The following is a 17,984-nucleotide window of genomic DNA, read 5'->3' as shown; positions in this document are numbered from 1 at the left end:
AAGAGGTAGTACTGAAGAAAATAAAAAAGAGAACTCAAGTCGAGTGAATCCAACTTTGCCCAAGGAAGTGGTGGATCAACTTACTACAATAGATTAGTAGATATCTTCAAAATTTGAATATATCTCTTTGCTTGTGAGTAATAAAAGTCAAGTGTTGCTAAAGTGGGTTCGCACAATTGATTTTTCAATGATCTTGTGTAAAAAATAACACACTCTAAACTTTTAGAGTGCTTCCAATAAGTCATCTCAAGAGAGATTGAAGCCTACCTTTGATCCAAATTAAAAATCACCACAACTAAAATCATTTATTAAGGTGATTTGGATATTTGAAGCAAAACACTATGGATATGAATCTTCTTCAAATACATCTGAGTTTAATAATATGTATGAATATATTGAAGCTTGGCTTAAATGGCATGATTGCAAGAGCAATGAAGATAAGCTACTACTTGCCCATTGATGCTATATTCTAAGTAACATCATAGATACAAGAATTGTGATGTATAGAGATTATAATTATCCTATCAATGCAAATCAAATATTTAACATTGCAATTATGTATGGATATAGACATATGTAAAAAAGAATTGAGAGTTGATTTCAGCAAAAATATCCTTAAAAAGACAAAAATTAATTCTTAGAGAGGACCAATTGTCAATTTGAGTTGATATTAGACCTAGAGGCACGAATTTATGCATCTACAGAAAACTTGTGATCCTTTTATAAATTAAACTAATTAAACTAATTAAAATTTAATATAATTAAACTTCAACTAAACTTTAAGCAATCACAACATCTTTTTATAAGTATTTCATTTCTTTTTTTTGCTTCATCTACATCAATCAAAACTTCTAAGATGCATTTTTATAATAAGAATGCAATACAACTACAAAAAAGACCATTTGGAAGTTGTTCACCAAGTATCATGCACATAGGGTGAATAGGCATGAACGTACTAAGATTTGTAATAACCCAACCTAATTCTCATCCTACTTACTCATTCATCAAATTGTTTCTACTTTTTGGCCATCTTCCAAACAAGTGGGCTCTAATGGTGCATGTACCAAGATTGCTACATACAATGTCATTATAAAAAATGCAAAATTAATGAAGACAAAAGATGGAATATGTATGAACTTATATTAGGCTTGAATTGCAAACTAATCTACAACATTCATTAAAAGTATGTGTGGATGTAGCACAAGGTGAATGATTATTTATACAACAAGAGAAAAGCATAAATTTACAAAGAAGTAGATGATCCATCTAAATTTATAAACAAAGCCCCTTAAACTCTCTTTCCCAGCTTCTCAGAAACAACGAACCCACAACTTTAAATATACAAATAAAAACACAAACCACAAACACAATAGAAACCACAGCCGAAATCGCCAAAATAAACCCTACCAAGCGCACAGAAAGCAGCAGCTACGGCAGTAGCCAAATGAGCATAGATTAAATAATGGGTGATGGGGGACATTCGCCGCATTCCTTCAAAATTCTGTTTCGTGTACAACTACCTAAACTTACCCCCACAACCTGACTCTAACCAATCTTTACAATGTAATCCCTCGCTCAGAGGAAATTTAGAAGTCACATCACAGCTGCACAAACTGCTGCAACTTTCTGTACAATCTTCAGGACCCCTTCTTCCGATCGAATCTGCACACGTCCCAATCCACGTATACCAACATTTGTAATCCAATTCCGACCTGTGCTTGGACGTCTGCGGCTCCCACAAAGCGCTTCACAAGATCATCCCCGTAACGCCAGCCTAGCTTCCAGCTCAAGAACCGCACAAAGCCGTTTACGACTCTCTTCAAGCTGATCCCAAGACCAACTCTTCAACACAATGCTTTGGGTGAGGGATGCTGCCTCCAGCCTCCACGCTCTGAAAATTACAATCACGCCACCCTAAGCTGCGCGAGGGGCTCTCACATGAGTATTGACTGACGATGCCATCCGATTGCCCACTATGCGTCATCGTCAGCAAGGCCCGCATTCTCACTCGAAGTCATCGATGCCGGGTTCCCTGCCAAACCTCTCGTGGCGCCAATCTCGCCCTCGGGGGCTTCCAAAGCCTCATTCCCAAGCCGGTCGCCGTTCACAACTTCACCGTGAGTTTCATGTGTCGCACGAGTCACAGATGTTTCGCCTTCCTTGTGAAGCCGGCCTTCACCTACATCAGTTTCAGCCGTTTCCAACACAATACTCGCCTTCAGGAATTCTCCTGCCAACGCATCAAACAAAGGCATGGCTGGCCCTGCCTCGCTTTGCTCCTCACTCTGGCCCTTCTCAGGCACTGACACGGCACCAGCTTCCACGACTGAGCTTTTCGGCGGAGGGGTATTCCTGCGACTCCTTCGCAACACCTGTTGGCTGGAACTACCTTGACACTTCTTTTCCTCCACCGAGGCCCCACTTTGCCCTCCACCCAAACTTTTCTCCCCTTCCCACTCATCCTTCCCTTCCTGCTCTTCTCTAATTTTATCCTTCTCCAAAGAAATCCTCACGACTTCCTCGAGAACACTGCCTGGGGTCCCAATGCGACTTGCACGATACATCTTGCGACGGGAGATTCGCCTCCCCGCTCTCTCTTCCACGTCGCTTCCTAATCGCAATTCATCTCTACCTCCCTTTTCCCGATTCCCCTGCTCCGAAGTCTTCCAATCTTCGGCACCTCCACCACGCTCGCCACTGCACAGCTTCGACCCCGCACTAGGCTTCTCAGACGACTTTACATCACCACTACGACCAGGAATACCACCACTACACGCGTTCTCGCCACTGTTGCCCTTCTTCAAAACAATGTCCAAACAATCATCCTTGAACCACTTGGACTTGCTCCAAATTCCGCCCATCTGGCTTGGCTTCGAAGGCGAATTACCGGGTGAACCTCGCTCTTCCTCTTCATCCTCCACGGCTTCAGCCATGTCACCGTCTACTGGAGCTTCTGCATCTTCCACCTCCTCCTTTCGGCTAGCAACCGGACTAGAAGAACGTGAATCTCCTCCATCTTCCTCTTCCTCTTCGCCATCCTCCTCTGCTTCTTTCGCTTTGCTGCGGTTCATCAGAACTGCGTTGTTTCCGATCACCTTAACAGTTCTTCTCAGCGTCTCAATTTCTTCAGGTAAGTTCAACTTAGCTTCCTCCCCAAACTGCCCAAACGCCACCTACGCACCACATCCACAAATCCAACATCCACGTTTACGCACAAGGACACATGAGATTCTGGACGCACACCATACGAAACCTTCTGGCTGTCGAAACCCAATATCCACCCCCTTCTCTAATTGCAACATAGATTCCCCCCATGCATCATCACTTCCACAGAGGCTTCTCAACACTCAGTGTTCTTGGAAGCGCTGGCTTGCTTCGGTATCTGGGATTCTCCAAAGAGGAACTTCCAGTACCTCGGAACCTCCATCACTAGAGGCTATAAGGCACGAGAATCCCAGGACTGGCAAGGGCGCCCCCGGTATTGGAGAGCCGCTTTTTAGGGGTGAGGTTCTACGAGAAGAATCCAGCATGCAATCCAACTTGGCAACCTGCATCTTTTCCGAGCTTCGTGTCCACACACTTCCAAGTAGGTGCTTCTATTTTCAAGTGAACGTAACAACGACTCCTTTGCTCCACAAAACCCACGTGACACGAGAGGAAGCATCCTCATGCAAAACTCCTGCACACACCACTAGCAACACGCGGCACATTACCTGGTCATGAGCTCGGGCAGCCTCCTCCGCAGTCAAAAATGTGCCCAGATACGTATGCTTCTTGGTTGCGGGATTGTAATATATCGACTGGAACTTGTGTCCATTGCAATACACGCCTCTGAAGTCCGCCCGCCGCGTCATGTTTCCTCGCCGACTCGCCTTCTTGTTCATAGATGCCCGCGCAAACGTTCCTTTCTTCGACCGCATGGATCTCACTGACGCCTTCTGCGACTGCTCCGCAACCGCCACGTCATCCTCATCCGAACCACCTTCTTCGACATCCTGCCCGACAGGCGAACCCGTGTTTCCTGCATCACCAGGCTTGCTGTGCTTCCCTGTCATGGTCTTGCTCTTCAAACCACTGTCGTACTTCGTACTCCACGACTCGCCGTCGCCGTCCCCATCCCCATCGCCATCGCCTTCATCCCTCCCAGACGCTTCCGAGTTGCCCGAATCCATGGTGGCTGCTTCACGAGCACCCGCTCGACGGGCGGCATCTACTGAACTAAACACGCCCACAGAATGATAATCCTGCGCCTTGGGGTCGTAGCACATCGCCTCAAAGTCTCCCGCATCTGTCAGCTGGATAACCACTTTCTTGATCGGCTGTTTGGCTTTGATTTTTGCATGAAATGCTTCCGGAAAGTTCAGAGGGGCTGTCGCACCACGCTTTCGGTAGGCTACTTCATCGTAAGCATGAGCTGCCTCTTCGGGTGTGTCGTATATCCCGATATAAATATGCTTCTTTGTCCTGGGGACGTAGATTTTCGCCTTGAACCGTCCGCTTGGAGTTGCTTGCACTCCCATAAAGTTCCGCTGCGATCTTCGCTTCCCAGACCCCTTCGCCGAGCTCTTCCCCGCTGATCGAGACCGCGCGGGCTGCTGCTCCTCGTCACGTGCAGGGGCGCACTTTGACTTCGACAACGGCGGCTTCTTGCGACCTTGTCCGCCTCTCTCCTCCCCGTTTTTACCCTTTGCTTCGTCCTCCTCCCCTTGAAATTTCCTCTCCCTCCGCGACCTTGATGGATTCGGAGTTGTTTCTTTTGGTGAAGTAGCCGGGCTCTTCTCTGCGCTGGGAATCGTAGAGGAGCTGTCCGACTTCCTCCCAACCTTGTCCAGCATGGCCCTCCGCTTTGATGTTGTCTTGTACACTCGCGCGTAGTCAGATTCCACAAAGCTATCCGCAAAGGCTCTGCAAATATACAATGCAAAAATCACCATCTGCCACAAAACCAAAACGCCTTCCGCACATCCTGAGCAATAAAACAAAACCTCCAGACTTTGACACTAACCTGTGTATGTTGCTTTTCCGTGAAGCTCTATGACCTGCTTGATTTCCTTGACCAACCATGCCGGATTCCTGCTTCACACCGTCGCTGTCCTTTCCGTCCTCTTTTGTAGTAGAACAGGCCTCTTGACCAGATGCTCCACCATTTGCCTTGCCCTTCGCGCTAGGGGCACGTCGCCTCTTCACGGCTGTACTTACCTCCTTCGCTTCCTCCACTTTCTGCTTCTTGAGTTTCAGAGCCTCTTTCTCCGACTCCATTTCCGATTTCTGGAACTCCACAGATTTCCGCTTCGCCTTGTGAGACGCCGTTTCGGCAGCCTCGCCCCCCAACTTCTCATGCCCTGAGCTTATGCTGCTTCTAGGTGCTTTCGCTGCACCGCCCTTCTTGTTTGAAGCTGCTGCATGTGCACATGCATTCGCTGTCAGTATCGCGCCTCACATGCATGTGCACACAACCCATATACTTGTGCCCCAAGTACTTCAACCCGCACTTCCAGCACCACATCGCTTCAAACGCCTCAGCTCAAAAGGCGCAACACTAGCTGACATGCACAAGCCCATGCGCAACCATCCCAACATCCAAAGACCAACACGACCAGCTTGGAGTAAACCTGGAGAATTTGTCGAGGCTTTCGCAGGCACCTGCTTCTCACCTTTCAACGCATCTTCCTCATCCGTCTCCATCGCATTACTCCCGTCAAAAGCCTTCAATTCCGAACCCTCCAACCTTGGCATCGGTGCTTTGCATTTCAAAGATTTCACTTTATTCGACTCTGACTTCTCCTCACTATCCGGCACCTTCCGCTTCAGAACTTTCCTTGTGTCCGTATCCGACTTGCTTTGCGAAGCCAGTCGTATCTTTTTAAACGACTGCGCAATATCTTCAGCCTTCGACTTCTTCTTACTACCTCCTCCACCCGCCTTCGTATTCCTCATGGCCTGCAACCACCACACGGGTGACACCATATCCTTAAATACACACCGCACTGTTCTGTACAGAATCGCCACTGCCCAAGACAGCCCCCTTCTAATCCGTTAAGCTATCAGAATCACCATCCGGGACCCCTCCTCCTATGACCCTCGCCATGCACCCAAACCATGTGTGCGATTTAACAAATGTGTACCGCTATGCAATCCCACGTGACAAACCCAGATGCATGCCCACCAAATCGGTCAAGTCTGCTACAAAATGCAACACCGCCCAACCAGGACATGCTGCCAACGAAGTTCAGTACCACGTGATTCACGCCCAAACTGATCACCACTACTTACAAGATCCGACTACGACACTCCTTTGCAACCACCAGGATGTCCGGAGACACTCACGACGAACACCACAGTGATCCGCGCCGGAGCAGTGCAACTATCGAATGATCTTTTAAACACCACATAACTACCATGATGCCACGGATGAAACCAAGTCTACCCAGTGGTCAAATGTGACTCGCAGTCACTCACAACGTCGTAACAGTTCCTTCCCCACGTGATTCTGCACAACAAGAGGTTCACCTGTATAGCTCTCATCTCGGGAAAGTTCAGAGTGGACATGGATCCCAGATCCAGAGCTTTCTGATCGCGTGCACGGGCAGCCTCCAGCATGGAACTGTACATTCCTACATATATTTTCTTCCTCATCGTGCGGTCATAAATCGTGGCTTCGAATCTTCCTGACTGAGACTTGCGCACCCCTGTCAACCGAAACTCGGGGTCCGCTTTCCCGAGCTCCAACAGCTGCTGTTTCTCCTCTTCGTTCAGTTCTGCACAAACGAATGGCTCCGCGGACTTTTCCCTACCCCCGACGTCCTCCTCCATTTTCACCCGCAACCCTGAGGCAGAATCCAGTCCCAGCTCCGCATCTGATGGGCCATCCGACTCTTCGTCCGAGTCCCCGGAATCCGTTCCAGCCACACCTGACCCTGCACCTGCTCCCTGCTCTTTCGATTCATTCTTACAAGAATCCGGCCCTTCCTCCATCTCCATCCCTTCATGCCTGATCGCGAAATTGCTCAACAATAACAGCCGATCCGGTCCTGACGTGCCTTCATCCAGCCTTTCCTCTGGCCACCTCAACCCGCCCAAGTCCTCGCCCTTCTTCGAACTCCCTCCACGACCTGTCACCTTCTGCGACTGTTTACGCCTCGAACTTTCCTTTGCCACCCCCCTTGTGACTTTCAAATGCCCGCTTGGCGTCCGACCAGGACCCTCGGATGCACTGCGCAGTGCTTGCACATTTTCCTTGCCATTCGTTCCAAAACCACCTAACAAGTTCAAGGTTTCCACAGGACTACCAAAACCATCCATCTTGTTCCCCGCCCCCATGCCATCGCCACTACCAAGGTTCGACTGCACGATCCCAAGTGTCACAACTCCTGCCTCCCCATCTTTCTTCTTCATGTTCAATGCTGAGCGCATTCTCGCGCCCGACCCATCACTCGCATTATCTTCTTCCATAGAAGTCGAAGACGACCCCATAGCAAAAGGAGAACTCATCCCGAAGTCGAATTCAGAACCCTGCACAAAGTTCGTCACTGCACTCTTACCCCGGAAAATTCTCGCGGCGTCATCATATGCCCGAGCCGCGGCTTCCTCCGTAGTGAATGTACCCAGCCACAACCGCTTTCCCTCTGGCGTACGAATCTCAGCCCCATAGGCTCCCCACGGTCGCTTCCTCACTCCAACGAATCGCGAGAAGAACACCCTTCGCCCCTGCACACAAGCATCCAACCTCTTCACCTTAACGTATCAACTGCAAACACCCAAACCATGCGTACAACAACCGAATCTACAACCGACTATTCAGCTGGCCACTGGACACACTCGTCACTCGGTTCGCTCTTCTCTATACCTCACAAACCATGTCTCTGTCCAACCCCTTATCCACGTTCCTCCTCGCACCGTTTCAGGCACTCGTCATAAGCTCACACTCCAATCCTACAATCCAGCAGCAAACGTGGACCTGAGTAACACCTACCTGGCCTCGACCCATAGAAGAGCTGTCTCTCGGGGTCTGCACCTTAGACTTGCGTTTGATAGCCAAACCAGGAATAGCTCGAGGCTCTCGAGGCCCACACCGCACTCCCATCGTGGCCATGTCCAGGCCTCCAAAATCGACTGTCGGCAGGATACTCAGCTGGTCATATGACCTCTTCCCTTGTAGCATCCCTGGAACCTGCTGCAGACTGCACATCAAACCTACCCTGTTCAGCTCTACAGGCCCGATATCCACCAAGCACGGAACACTTGCTGCATCGTGTGCCCGCCGCTTTGCACACCCTCCGTTCATGAAAACCTGCCCTGGAGTGCTCGGCCGAATCAGCTTCTCATCATGTGGACTTCCGCTGCGATGGAACCCTCTAGCACCACCACTCAATCCCTGGTCTGTGCCCACCTTCCCCCCACTACTGGGCATCGTATACGGAAGAGAGATCCCGTGGCTGCTTAGCCGGTTCCCTAGCTGGGCACGGAAATTCTCCAGCTCGCTTGCGACCTTCGTGGAAGCAGGCCCAACCTTCAACTGCGCGATGGTCATCGAGGTGCCATCCTGATATCCACAACCGCTTGTCCTGCAACTCCCATTGTCTAAGTTGCATTCCACGCACACCTTCGTGCTGGATCCTTGTGCGCTGCCGAATCCTTTCCCATCCTCCTTCATCTGCAAGCCCCCTGCTCACACACCCAAACGACAGCGACCACCACCTTCAGACAAAGAAAACCACCAACGCTCGACTCCGAATCAAGTCTCCCCAGGAAAGCCACAATACACAAACCGGCTGTCCACGTGGACTCCTCTACCCAGGGTGATCACCACGTCTACTGCTTCGCAAATTCCAACTATTTGATTCCCAACGACACACACAATGCACAACCCATTCTAACTTTGAGTTCATTCAGAGAACAGGATCAGCCTTTCCGGTGGAACGCAATCTCGCCCCGAATCGATTTCGTTTCCGCCACAGATACATAAAACACACAAAATGGAAAAACCAGGCCACTGTACTACCCGAACTAAATCGCGAGTACCCGGAAAATACTCTGCTCAACATTCTAGGAAATCATGCAGAAGAGGTCACACTGACAATCCCACAGCGACGTGACTGAGCTCAATAAATTGTTACGCCCACCCACCACCACTTCATGCGGCTTCACCTATTCGCCTCGCCTACCCCCACATTGCCAGTCAACGCATCTATGACAAAGAATATAACCGACCTTGCGCTCTCCTTACAGCCGGTTTCAAATTCGTGCGCGCAAACGGCACATCCCCGGGCTTCACATCGCCGTGCACATGTGCGCCTACCTTCTTCCCGCTTATAGATCTCTGAAACATCGACGCCCCATATTCCTCCTTCACAGACCCACTTCCACATGATGGTGGAACCACTGATACGTGGTTCACCACAACTGAAGCCCAAAGCTTTGGAGGCGCTACTATCTCCATCTGATGTGCAACTGCAGCTGCCACCACCAGCACCGAGAATTCCCCCAAAAGAGGACGCTCCATGGCTTGCTGGTTCTTCAGTGTCACAGGATTTATGGTAAACCCCTTCACCTGCTTGTGCATTTGACAGAACCTGCAACATCCCACCAACACACGTCTCAGAAAAGCCCTTGCCACCCCACTCCATCTGCTGGGCTCGCCACCACCCCAAGCACAGCCACGAAAGCATCACGCTTCCACGCTTGAGGACTCGTCCCTCATCAACCGATAGTGCCTACTTTCCAAAACCAACTCCTTCGTTCATTACAACTTCCAGAGAAGGTTGTACTTGAGCACCGTATTCAGTAACCTCATCAACACAAACTGGACACCCCAGGCCATTTTGCAACTGATGAAGACACCCGAGTTGCTTTATGCTAAAATCCATGTGTAGTATGAGCAGCTGGATATCTATCGCGGGTCCCCCTCTCTATCTCTCTCTCTCTCTCGCTCTCTCACCTGGTATTCTCGGACTTCAGTGACACAGGAAAACGGCAGCGCTCCCGGCTAGGAAACTCCGCGAAGTCACACTGCTTGTATGGGGCGGAAGGATCCTCCAGAATGTGCCACAGACACAGCTTGTATCCCTGAAGGCAATACTGAGAGCAACTCTGCCTCGACGAATGGCACATGTGCTCCGATCGCGCCTTTGTGCTGCTCCCATTAGCTTGCGGGGTTCTCCCTGGAAGTCGACATAAATTTGTCGAAGCCAGAGGGTCTGAACATCCCGCAGCCGAAGTCAAATTGGACAGAGCTGCTGGAATCCGCCGATGCCCCGCTGAAGTGAGTGGCAAACCAGGTGGATACAGGGACAAGCTTGCCGGTAAGGGTGGCACCCCCGCAGATGGCACCAGGATACTTGGCGACGGAGTCAAAAGGTTCGGGGTCAAGCCCATAACCCCTGCCGCAGGAGGAAGCGACCGATATGCCACGGGAAGCGTCCCTGGAAGTGCAGGACTGGATTCCGGTTTACAGCTCTCGTACGGCACCCTCTGCCCTGGACCAATGGCGGTAGCGATCTGACTCACCATCGCCGGGCTCGGAAATTCCAAAATCCTTTGCCCAGCCAACACTGGTGCGCCAACTCCCGAGTGGACTTTTTGCCTCCACACAGCAGTTCTTGCACGTGAAGGCAGCAGGTTGCTTCCAACCGGACTGGTGCTCACAGATGGACTCACCGGAAAACTCTCGTTCTCAATTCTGACCTTCAAATCTGGCTCTACCAACTCCAACTTGCTGCTCAATAGCTTCACTTCAGCGTCACCACGCTGGACTGCACATGCTGTCTCAACCTCAACTGGCTCACTCTCGCTCGGCTTCTCGATGGTGGTGTCCATCTCTAGCCGTGTGGTGCGGCCACCTGTAGGGACATTCTCCCATCAGCTACTGATTTGCATCCATACATGACTCACGGAACAGTCTGCCCATACCATCCCCGAGCTCTGCCCTACAGTACCATACAAATCTGTCCGGAATGCACACCGGAACGACCCGATGCCCACACCATACTTCAAAATCCTTCGCGGAGTGTCAACGTTCTACATAAACCGAGTGCCACCACAAGCCCATTGCTCGACGACCCGTTTATACCACTTACAACGCACACCAGCGTACCGTATCAGAACCTCGACTTCAAGCTACCAATGCATGTGCTTCTGCGGGAGATCACAACGGGTGCAACAAAACATTCCAGATGGAGCATTTGCACGTTGATGAGTCCAAGGGCCAACCCAACACTGACGCTACTGCCGCCCTCGGCAGTAACTTTGATGCATGCCCCACACTCATGCCATAATGAACCAATCCGCTTTTCGCTTGCACTTCCTACTCAATCTAAATAATCCGCCCACCTCTCTCTCCACTCTCCAACCATCTGGTGTACACATCGACGTCGCAAGCATCAGGATGCTTCCCTCCCAGTTCCTCCGCCCCACTCCGACATTCTACTCGTTCTGTGCAGCATAACGCCACGACACTCACCAGACAACATATCTGTTGTGTATTCTACACCCTCACGACAAAAGACCCACGTTGCAATCGCCGGTCTGGATATGAACTGCCACCACGAAGTGACTATCCACCTCGTAGCTCACCATATCGAACCGACCGTTCGACGAAGATGTATCGAATCCTCCGCCTCTACAACCAATACTGCATCCGCCCCTGTCCTGAAACAATGTGAACATCCTCAAGCATTGACAACAATCCATGCGTAGCCCTATGCCAGCCCTGGTTCATAACTCAGCCGTAGCTGCTACCAAGCACCTAGCTTCCAAAACATGTGGCCCCAGATGCGCACCTCTGCCTGTCTTCAATCCGACTCAGAGTTGACCCACGAGATTCACCACTCTGCCTCCTGCTATTGCCCAACGTGCCATCCTCAAGTCCTCCGTACCGTCGCCGCCAAGTTTTGATGCCGAGTTCCTCATCACATCCTCAATCGTGCCTCTCGGAATCCTCTCTCCAATGCCCTTCCCCTCCCACTCTTGCCATATGCACAAGTAATCCTCAACATCACATCACCTACGTTCACTGGACCATTGCTTACCCGCTAGCCACGAGATGAAGCATCCACACTCACCGACGCGTCGAACCAGCTTGAGTACCAAAAGAGCTGCACCACAACAACCCGAAGCCGTTCCCCCTTCGATCTCCAAACCCTAAAGGAAGACAACCACTGACATCTCAGGCTTGCCACAACCACGCATTTTCACTCTCGTCACACAATCGCAGCAATCGATGGATTGCACCACACATTGTTGCTCCTGCGATGCGCCGGGTCCGATCCTACATCGAAAGTTCCGTCATCAATCTGGCTCACTCCTCCCTCAATGCCTGTGCATCCAGGACGCGTACCCTCATTCACCTCCCCTTCTCGGGACTCAAACCTGCTTCTCACCACTCTGGATGCAGGTCTATCCTTCTCCTACACCATGACAAGCTACATTCTTGCAAGGCACTCCCAACGCTGCATCAGACGCGTGTATCCAAGAGCAGCCTAGAACCCGCACCATGCCCGCATCAAATTTGCCCGTCTCCGGATTGCTGTCCTGGCAACTGTGCAGGAACTCAATCATGCCTCATGACTTCTGTAAACACCACAAGCCATGCAACTCATAGAAACTGCGCGACATCACCCGGTTGCGAGGGATCCAAGCGCTGCTGACGTTGCCCCCTCAAATACAGCCCTCAAACAAACCCATTCCCTGCTGCAGCTGCCTTGACGCCCTGGGTCCTATGTCTACTGAACAGTCACGACCAGTGGCAGCACCCACGCCTTACTCAAACTTTCTCTTTCACCTGATACAGAGTCCGTAATAATGCAGCTGTTCCACCAGGTGGAATCCATTACAACCCCTTCGATTCGTGTCAACAGCTGCATTCTGCCGAGATCGACGGATACCTGTTCCAAGAAATGAGCCGGATCTAAAACCAGCCAACAGCTGATTCCTTCCCTAAGCTACTACGACACCTTGCCACAACCCACCCTGCACTCATTCCGCTTTTCCCCGATTCCTCCAACACCTGTTTCACGCCTTCCTGCACGCTCCAATCCACAATCCCCTTCCAGCACCGTGAGCCCACTTGTACCAAGACAATGCGCAAAATCCAACAGCCCTTCACATGTTCACCAGGTGCTCGTGGACTCATCAGTTCCAACTCAGTGCCCGTGTCGACTTATCACGGAAGCTGCCATACAACAGATTGTCCCCTCAAATCCAGTACAACCATTCCACACCATGAAGACAATACAGTCCTTCCAGCTCCTACCACACGTTCAACCTCCATCCTCTCAACGCGAGACGCTATCCCACAGCTACAATACTACGTGTCCATGAACCGTGAACAGCATAAGCATACAGTCGCAGTCACACAGATCTTAGCACCAGATGCAAACGCAACGCCTTGCCACTACGCGCTCCCCAATTCTGTGTCCGCCGGTGCACCACAAAGACCTGACGACGGGGGCGAATTTCGATCAAGCCCTGTGGGACCCATTCCAGTCTAAGGATATGCACTGATTTGGCACGACACAAAACCCCACCACATGCACGACCCAGAGATCAACACTCGAATATGCAATTCGGACCACTTGCCCACTGACCCGAATTGCAGGCCTTGAGCAGGCCGCACTCTCGCATGGGTCTTGCCATAACAATTCCAAGACCTAACCTCACCGCTACAGCTTCCGAGCTGTTCAACCCATGGCCACATGCACGAAGCTACAACGCATCGTCCTCTCTGCAGCTAATTTGTTGGGTTCTCACGAGGGTGAAAGAAAGAGCCCAATCACCACGGCCGAGGTGTACCCCCTTCCAAAGATTATGAGATTACGCCACGCACACACCACATCCCACCTACGGAATCTTCACTAGCAACACTAGACTGTCCTGGAAGAGTACCGAAACCGCGAAACAGGGGTGGTGGAAAGCAGGGTTAGGGCCAATTGGGGCGCTTCACGACGAAGAGTTACCAACGGAATCATGTAGACAGGCACGCCCAACGCAACCCAAGATCCGCACCCGAGCAGTGTTGATTCCCCGAAATAAAGAGTTCGGCAGAATGAAGAAATGGAAAATAAATGGTGAAGGCAGACTGGGCAAGCGAGTCCGATGGGTTTCCTTTTCCTGAGGCGGTGTTGCTTAATTTTGAAGATTCGCGGGTAGAGGATTAACATGCTTTTGTAGGAGGTTATAAATCTGCTCCATTGCCTTTACTGAGAGAGGTAGGGTATGCAGCTTAGTAACACCGATTCCAGGTGTTGGGTATGGAGATTCGAAGCGGAACAAATTTAGCGCGGAAAGAGACGTAGAGTGTTTAATAGACCTGATACAACTGGGTCATGGGTCTGTACTTGATTACCGCTCCTAACGTCCACATGGGAGTGAACTCTACATCGGCAACATTTGTAGACGTGAGTGACTATTGCCCAGACCAACAACATGAGCAACACAAACCATTTCCTAGAGCCATCAATAGTCAAAGCATCCACACAGCTGTTTCGACTACCGCTCACCTTCTCCCTCTCTCCACCCCTCGTGTCCAACATGACCCCGAGATTCCAAGTGCCATACCCAACGGACCAGTCTCAATCCTTATTATCACCATCACGACCGCCTCTCCCCTGCCATCTCTCCACACACTGAACCTCTCGTAAACTGTGAGATATGCCCCCGTCTTATGTCACCCGCACCCACGCGCAGATCCTGTCACCCGGCTTTTCTCCCACCGCCTAATCCCGCCACCGCCATCCAACCTCACAAAATTGCTGACCTCTCGGAAAGAGTCGTATCCGTCCACTCAACATGAACTGAGGTCTCGGGAGCTCGCACCCCTGGACTCACCCACAACGCCGTCAATCCGGGCGCGAACAAAAACCAAATCTCCCAAGCCGAGCCTGGCAGATGCTAGATCCACCCGGGGGGGCGATCCTAGCTACCGCTGCTCACGAAGCAAAGTCTCCAGCGGAAGCGTTAGCTGGTCCGCAACTGCACATTCCTGGTCGACGCCCCGTCGCCTGCCTGCAAAAAAACAAAGCACTCTACGCCCAGACAGACAAGCAGCAGATGAGATTGATGATAGAGGCGGAGGCGGCTCGGCAGAGCCCCTCCCGTTCCTCCCGCGTGCTGCCATCGACGGCGTTCCCCTCAGGTTTCAGTCTCGCTGAACCTCGCTCCGATGCTCATTCGTTCGTCATTTCTCACGATCACGTCGGGTTTTGGACGAGAAGATGGCCAGTTGCAGGTGGGCTAAGTTAGGCAGGGGTGCGGCGGGGTCCAAGCGCGAGTCGCGAGTGGGTGCAGTTGACGGCAGATTCGTTTTGAGGCTCTCGTGTGCGAGGCAGCAGCGTCGCGATGACTTGAGCCCCGATGATCTGAAGGGGAAAGGACCATTAATGTGGGTGGGTTGGGGATCTGGCGTGTCCTCTGTGTGCTCTCATGAGGCTGGCATTGTCACCATCAGCCCTGCTTTGTCCATCTCTTGTGTTTCTTCTTCTCCGTCTGTGCAAACGTCATATTCCAGAATCCTTGTCTCCTAGCTCCTGCTTCTCTCTTGAACCCATTATCCATGTCTGGGGACCATGTGCTTCTGCCCCCATCTGACAAGTGTCAAGTGCACAATGCATCACACATCATCCAATCTTCATAATTTTCTAAATTGCATTTTTATTGGGTATTTCAATAATTTTACAAGTTTTTTCTTTTCTTTTCTTGTGGAGGAAATGTTTTATCAAGTTTTGGAAATGTATATGACCACACAATTCTACATACATGAGCAGTTTGAGTTTACAGAAGGCTTTGCATGGTTAAGAGCATAGAATGAGGATCATATTTTCATTGAGGCTAACGTACTTTAAAGTGACAGAAAAAGTTGTCATCAAAACTTAACATTGTGATGTGATGTGTTGTGTGTGTGTGTATATGTATATATATATATATATATACACATATATACACATGCATGTGAGTGTACTTATAGCTACATATCTGCAACCACAAAAGTGATTGTATTTTGTATTCATAATCTGTTTTGACATTATTGTATTTTATGATTGTTTTAATTAAATGATGTGTTATTTAATTCTGTAAAAATTCTACACTCAAATTTTATCAAATAATTAAAACCTTGAATTTCGAAAAATAAGTATAGAAAAGAAAAGAAAAGAAAAGAAAAAACAACAAGAAAATTCAATAATAGTTTTCAATTAAAAAGAATATAGTTTTCTTTTAAATTCAAGATAATCTCATAATGTACAATAATTCTTGTACATAATATCCTCAGCATGTCCATTTTTGGCATTCAAAAACTGAGAGCACAAACCCATTATTGAATTTGAAGTAAACAATGCAGGTGATTATTGAATCACACATTTAAATGAACTGTTCAAATCCCTCAAAGGGTAGATTCTTTCAGTAAGACATGAAGTTCATGGTATCAACCTGCATCATTCAAGCATCACACAACATTTAAACAATATTTACTGAAGTACAATATGTTATTTAAAGAATAAATAATTTGAAATGTTTGCCTGAGTTGGCTTAGAAAATGCCTGTGATCTTAACATGATCCTAAACCCACATGTGAGAATCCAAATATTTGAGGATACATTTTACATGATTGGTTTCAAAAAAATGGATCATTGGGCCTCCACAAATATTTGCCATTTTGACCCACTTGTTGGTGATGAACTGAATATCCAAGGATGATTGCAATAGAATCCTTTTGGTGACAGATGGAATTTGGCAAAGGCTTGGAGATGAAGACATATTTATTCAGCCAACACTTTTTCTTCAGGCAGGCTGGAAATGAAACTAGCACAGTACCATATCTCGTGGAATATGCTTTAAAACCAGCACAGTGTATGTATTTGTATGTATGAATAATTATATATTTATCTATTTATTTATTGTGTGTGCGTGTGTGTATGCAAGAAAAAAATACATATATATATATATATATATATATATATGTAATACTCTTAAACACATGGTATTTGATTAAATTAAATATGTCAAATAAACTAACATATTCCACACAGGATTTGTATATAGACAAAATTTCTAATAGTTATTCTAATATTTTTATAAACTTTTTGATTTCTTTTACTTTTCCCCTCAATTCTACAAGAATTTATTCTTTTTGAAAATTTTATTTGAATTTATGTTCTTGAAAATTTAATAACATTAATACACATGATAATAAAGCTTGATATTTTTTTGACAAAAAGACAATAATCTATTTCAGAAGTTGTGGAGTAATCTCTTGTGATTACATATTATTTTAAATTACTAATATTTCTCTTTTCTTTTACTTTTGTTTCTTATATGAAAATTGCCAATATTTTATGATAGAAATAATAATTTTAACATATTAATTTACAACACAAATAAAGATAATGATTCTTGTAATACATTAACTTTGTTTATTAATACGTCTACAATAAGAATGACTATTAAAAAAATACAAATAAAACTAAATCACTTCAGTATATTATACCATAGCAAATCTCCAGTTTAATTACAAAACATCATATAAATATATACTAAAAAGAAAAAGAAAAAGAAAAAAGCCAAGAGGTACTCTTTTTGAAAGTTAAATATTTTTTTTTAAAACATAAATCAAAGAATTTTCATATTAAAAAAAATATTTTAAATTTTAATTAATTTGTAGTTATTCTTGAATGCACATCTTACATTTTATCATTACATTCTATATTAATAATGATTGTACATAATACAGTTTTTAATCATATGCATGTATCTTCTTTGTACAAATATTTTACAATCACTCAATGTCTCTTAGCAGCATGCATAAAATATATCATATGTCTCAATTTAATTTCATAATCTTTTTATACAACAAAAACAATTCCTATTAATATTTTTAAACAACAGTGTTATAACTTTTACATTTAATTTATTCGTATTCAACAACCTGACTTCAATAATCAACTTAGAAGCAAAACTATTCTATCAGTGTACCTTAATTATTGCACGCGCTTGTA

At 47.8% G+C, this 17,984-nt stretch overlaps 1 protein-coding gene across 10 annotated transcripts; it reads right to left on the bottom strand.

Annotated features, from left to right (window-relative positions):
• Positions 1-1,429: 1,429 nt before the first annotated feature.
• LOC112289086 (uncharacterized) lies at positions 1,430-14,961 on the bottom strand. 10 transcript variants are annotated; one of them, XM_090254264.1, is made up of 10 exons: positions 14,824-14,961; positions 11,778-13,018; positions 9,938-10,838; positions 9,211-9,572; positions 7,973-8,664; positions 6,511-7,707; positions 5,613-5,940; positions 5,006-5,399; positions 3,714-4,905; positions 1,430-3,173 (listed from the first exon to the last, which is right to left on the bottom strand). In XM_090254264.1, the coding sequence occupies exons 3-10, from the start codon at positions 10,813-10,815 to the stop codon at positions 1,974-1,976; spliced, it is 6,243 nt and encodes a 2,080-aa protein (XP_090110390.1). In that variant the 5' UTR covers positions 10,816-10,838; positions 11,778-13,018; positions 14,824-14,961; the 3' UTR covers positions 1,430-1,973. The 10 variants fall into 10 exon arrangements, with proteins under 10 accessions (XP_090110390.1, XP_090110389.1, XP_090110387.1 ...); XM_090254263.1 differs by having other exon boundaries at positions 11,778-13,168; positions 14,824-14,955; XM_090254261.1 differs by lacking the exon at positions 14,824-14,961 and adding an exon at positions 14,496-14,635.
• Between the last annotated feature and the right edge of the window lie 3,023 nt (positions 14,962-17,984).

Source organism: Physcomitrium patens, chromosome 11, assembly GCF_059467195.1.
Source record: "Physcomitrium patens ecotype Gransden chromosome 11, ASM5946719v1, whole genome shotgun sequence".
Classification (NCBI taxonomy): Eukaryota; Viridiplantae; Streptophyta; class Bryopsida; order Funariales; family Funariaceae; genus Physcomitrium; species Physcomitrium patens.
The sequence above is the reverse complement of the archived record's forward strand: the minus strand, read 5'-3'. Positions and strand labels throughout refer to the sequence as shown.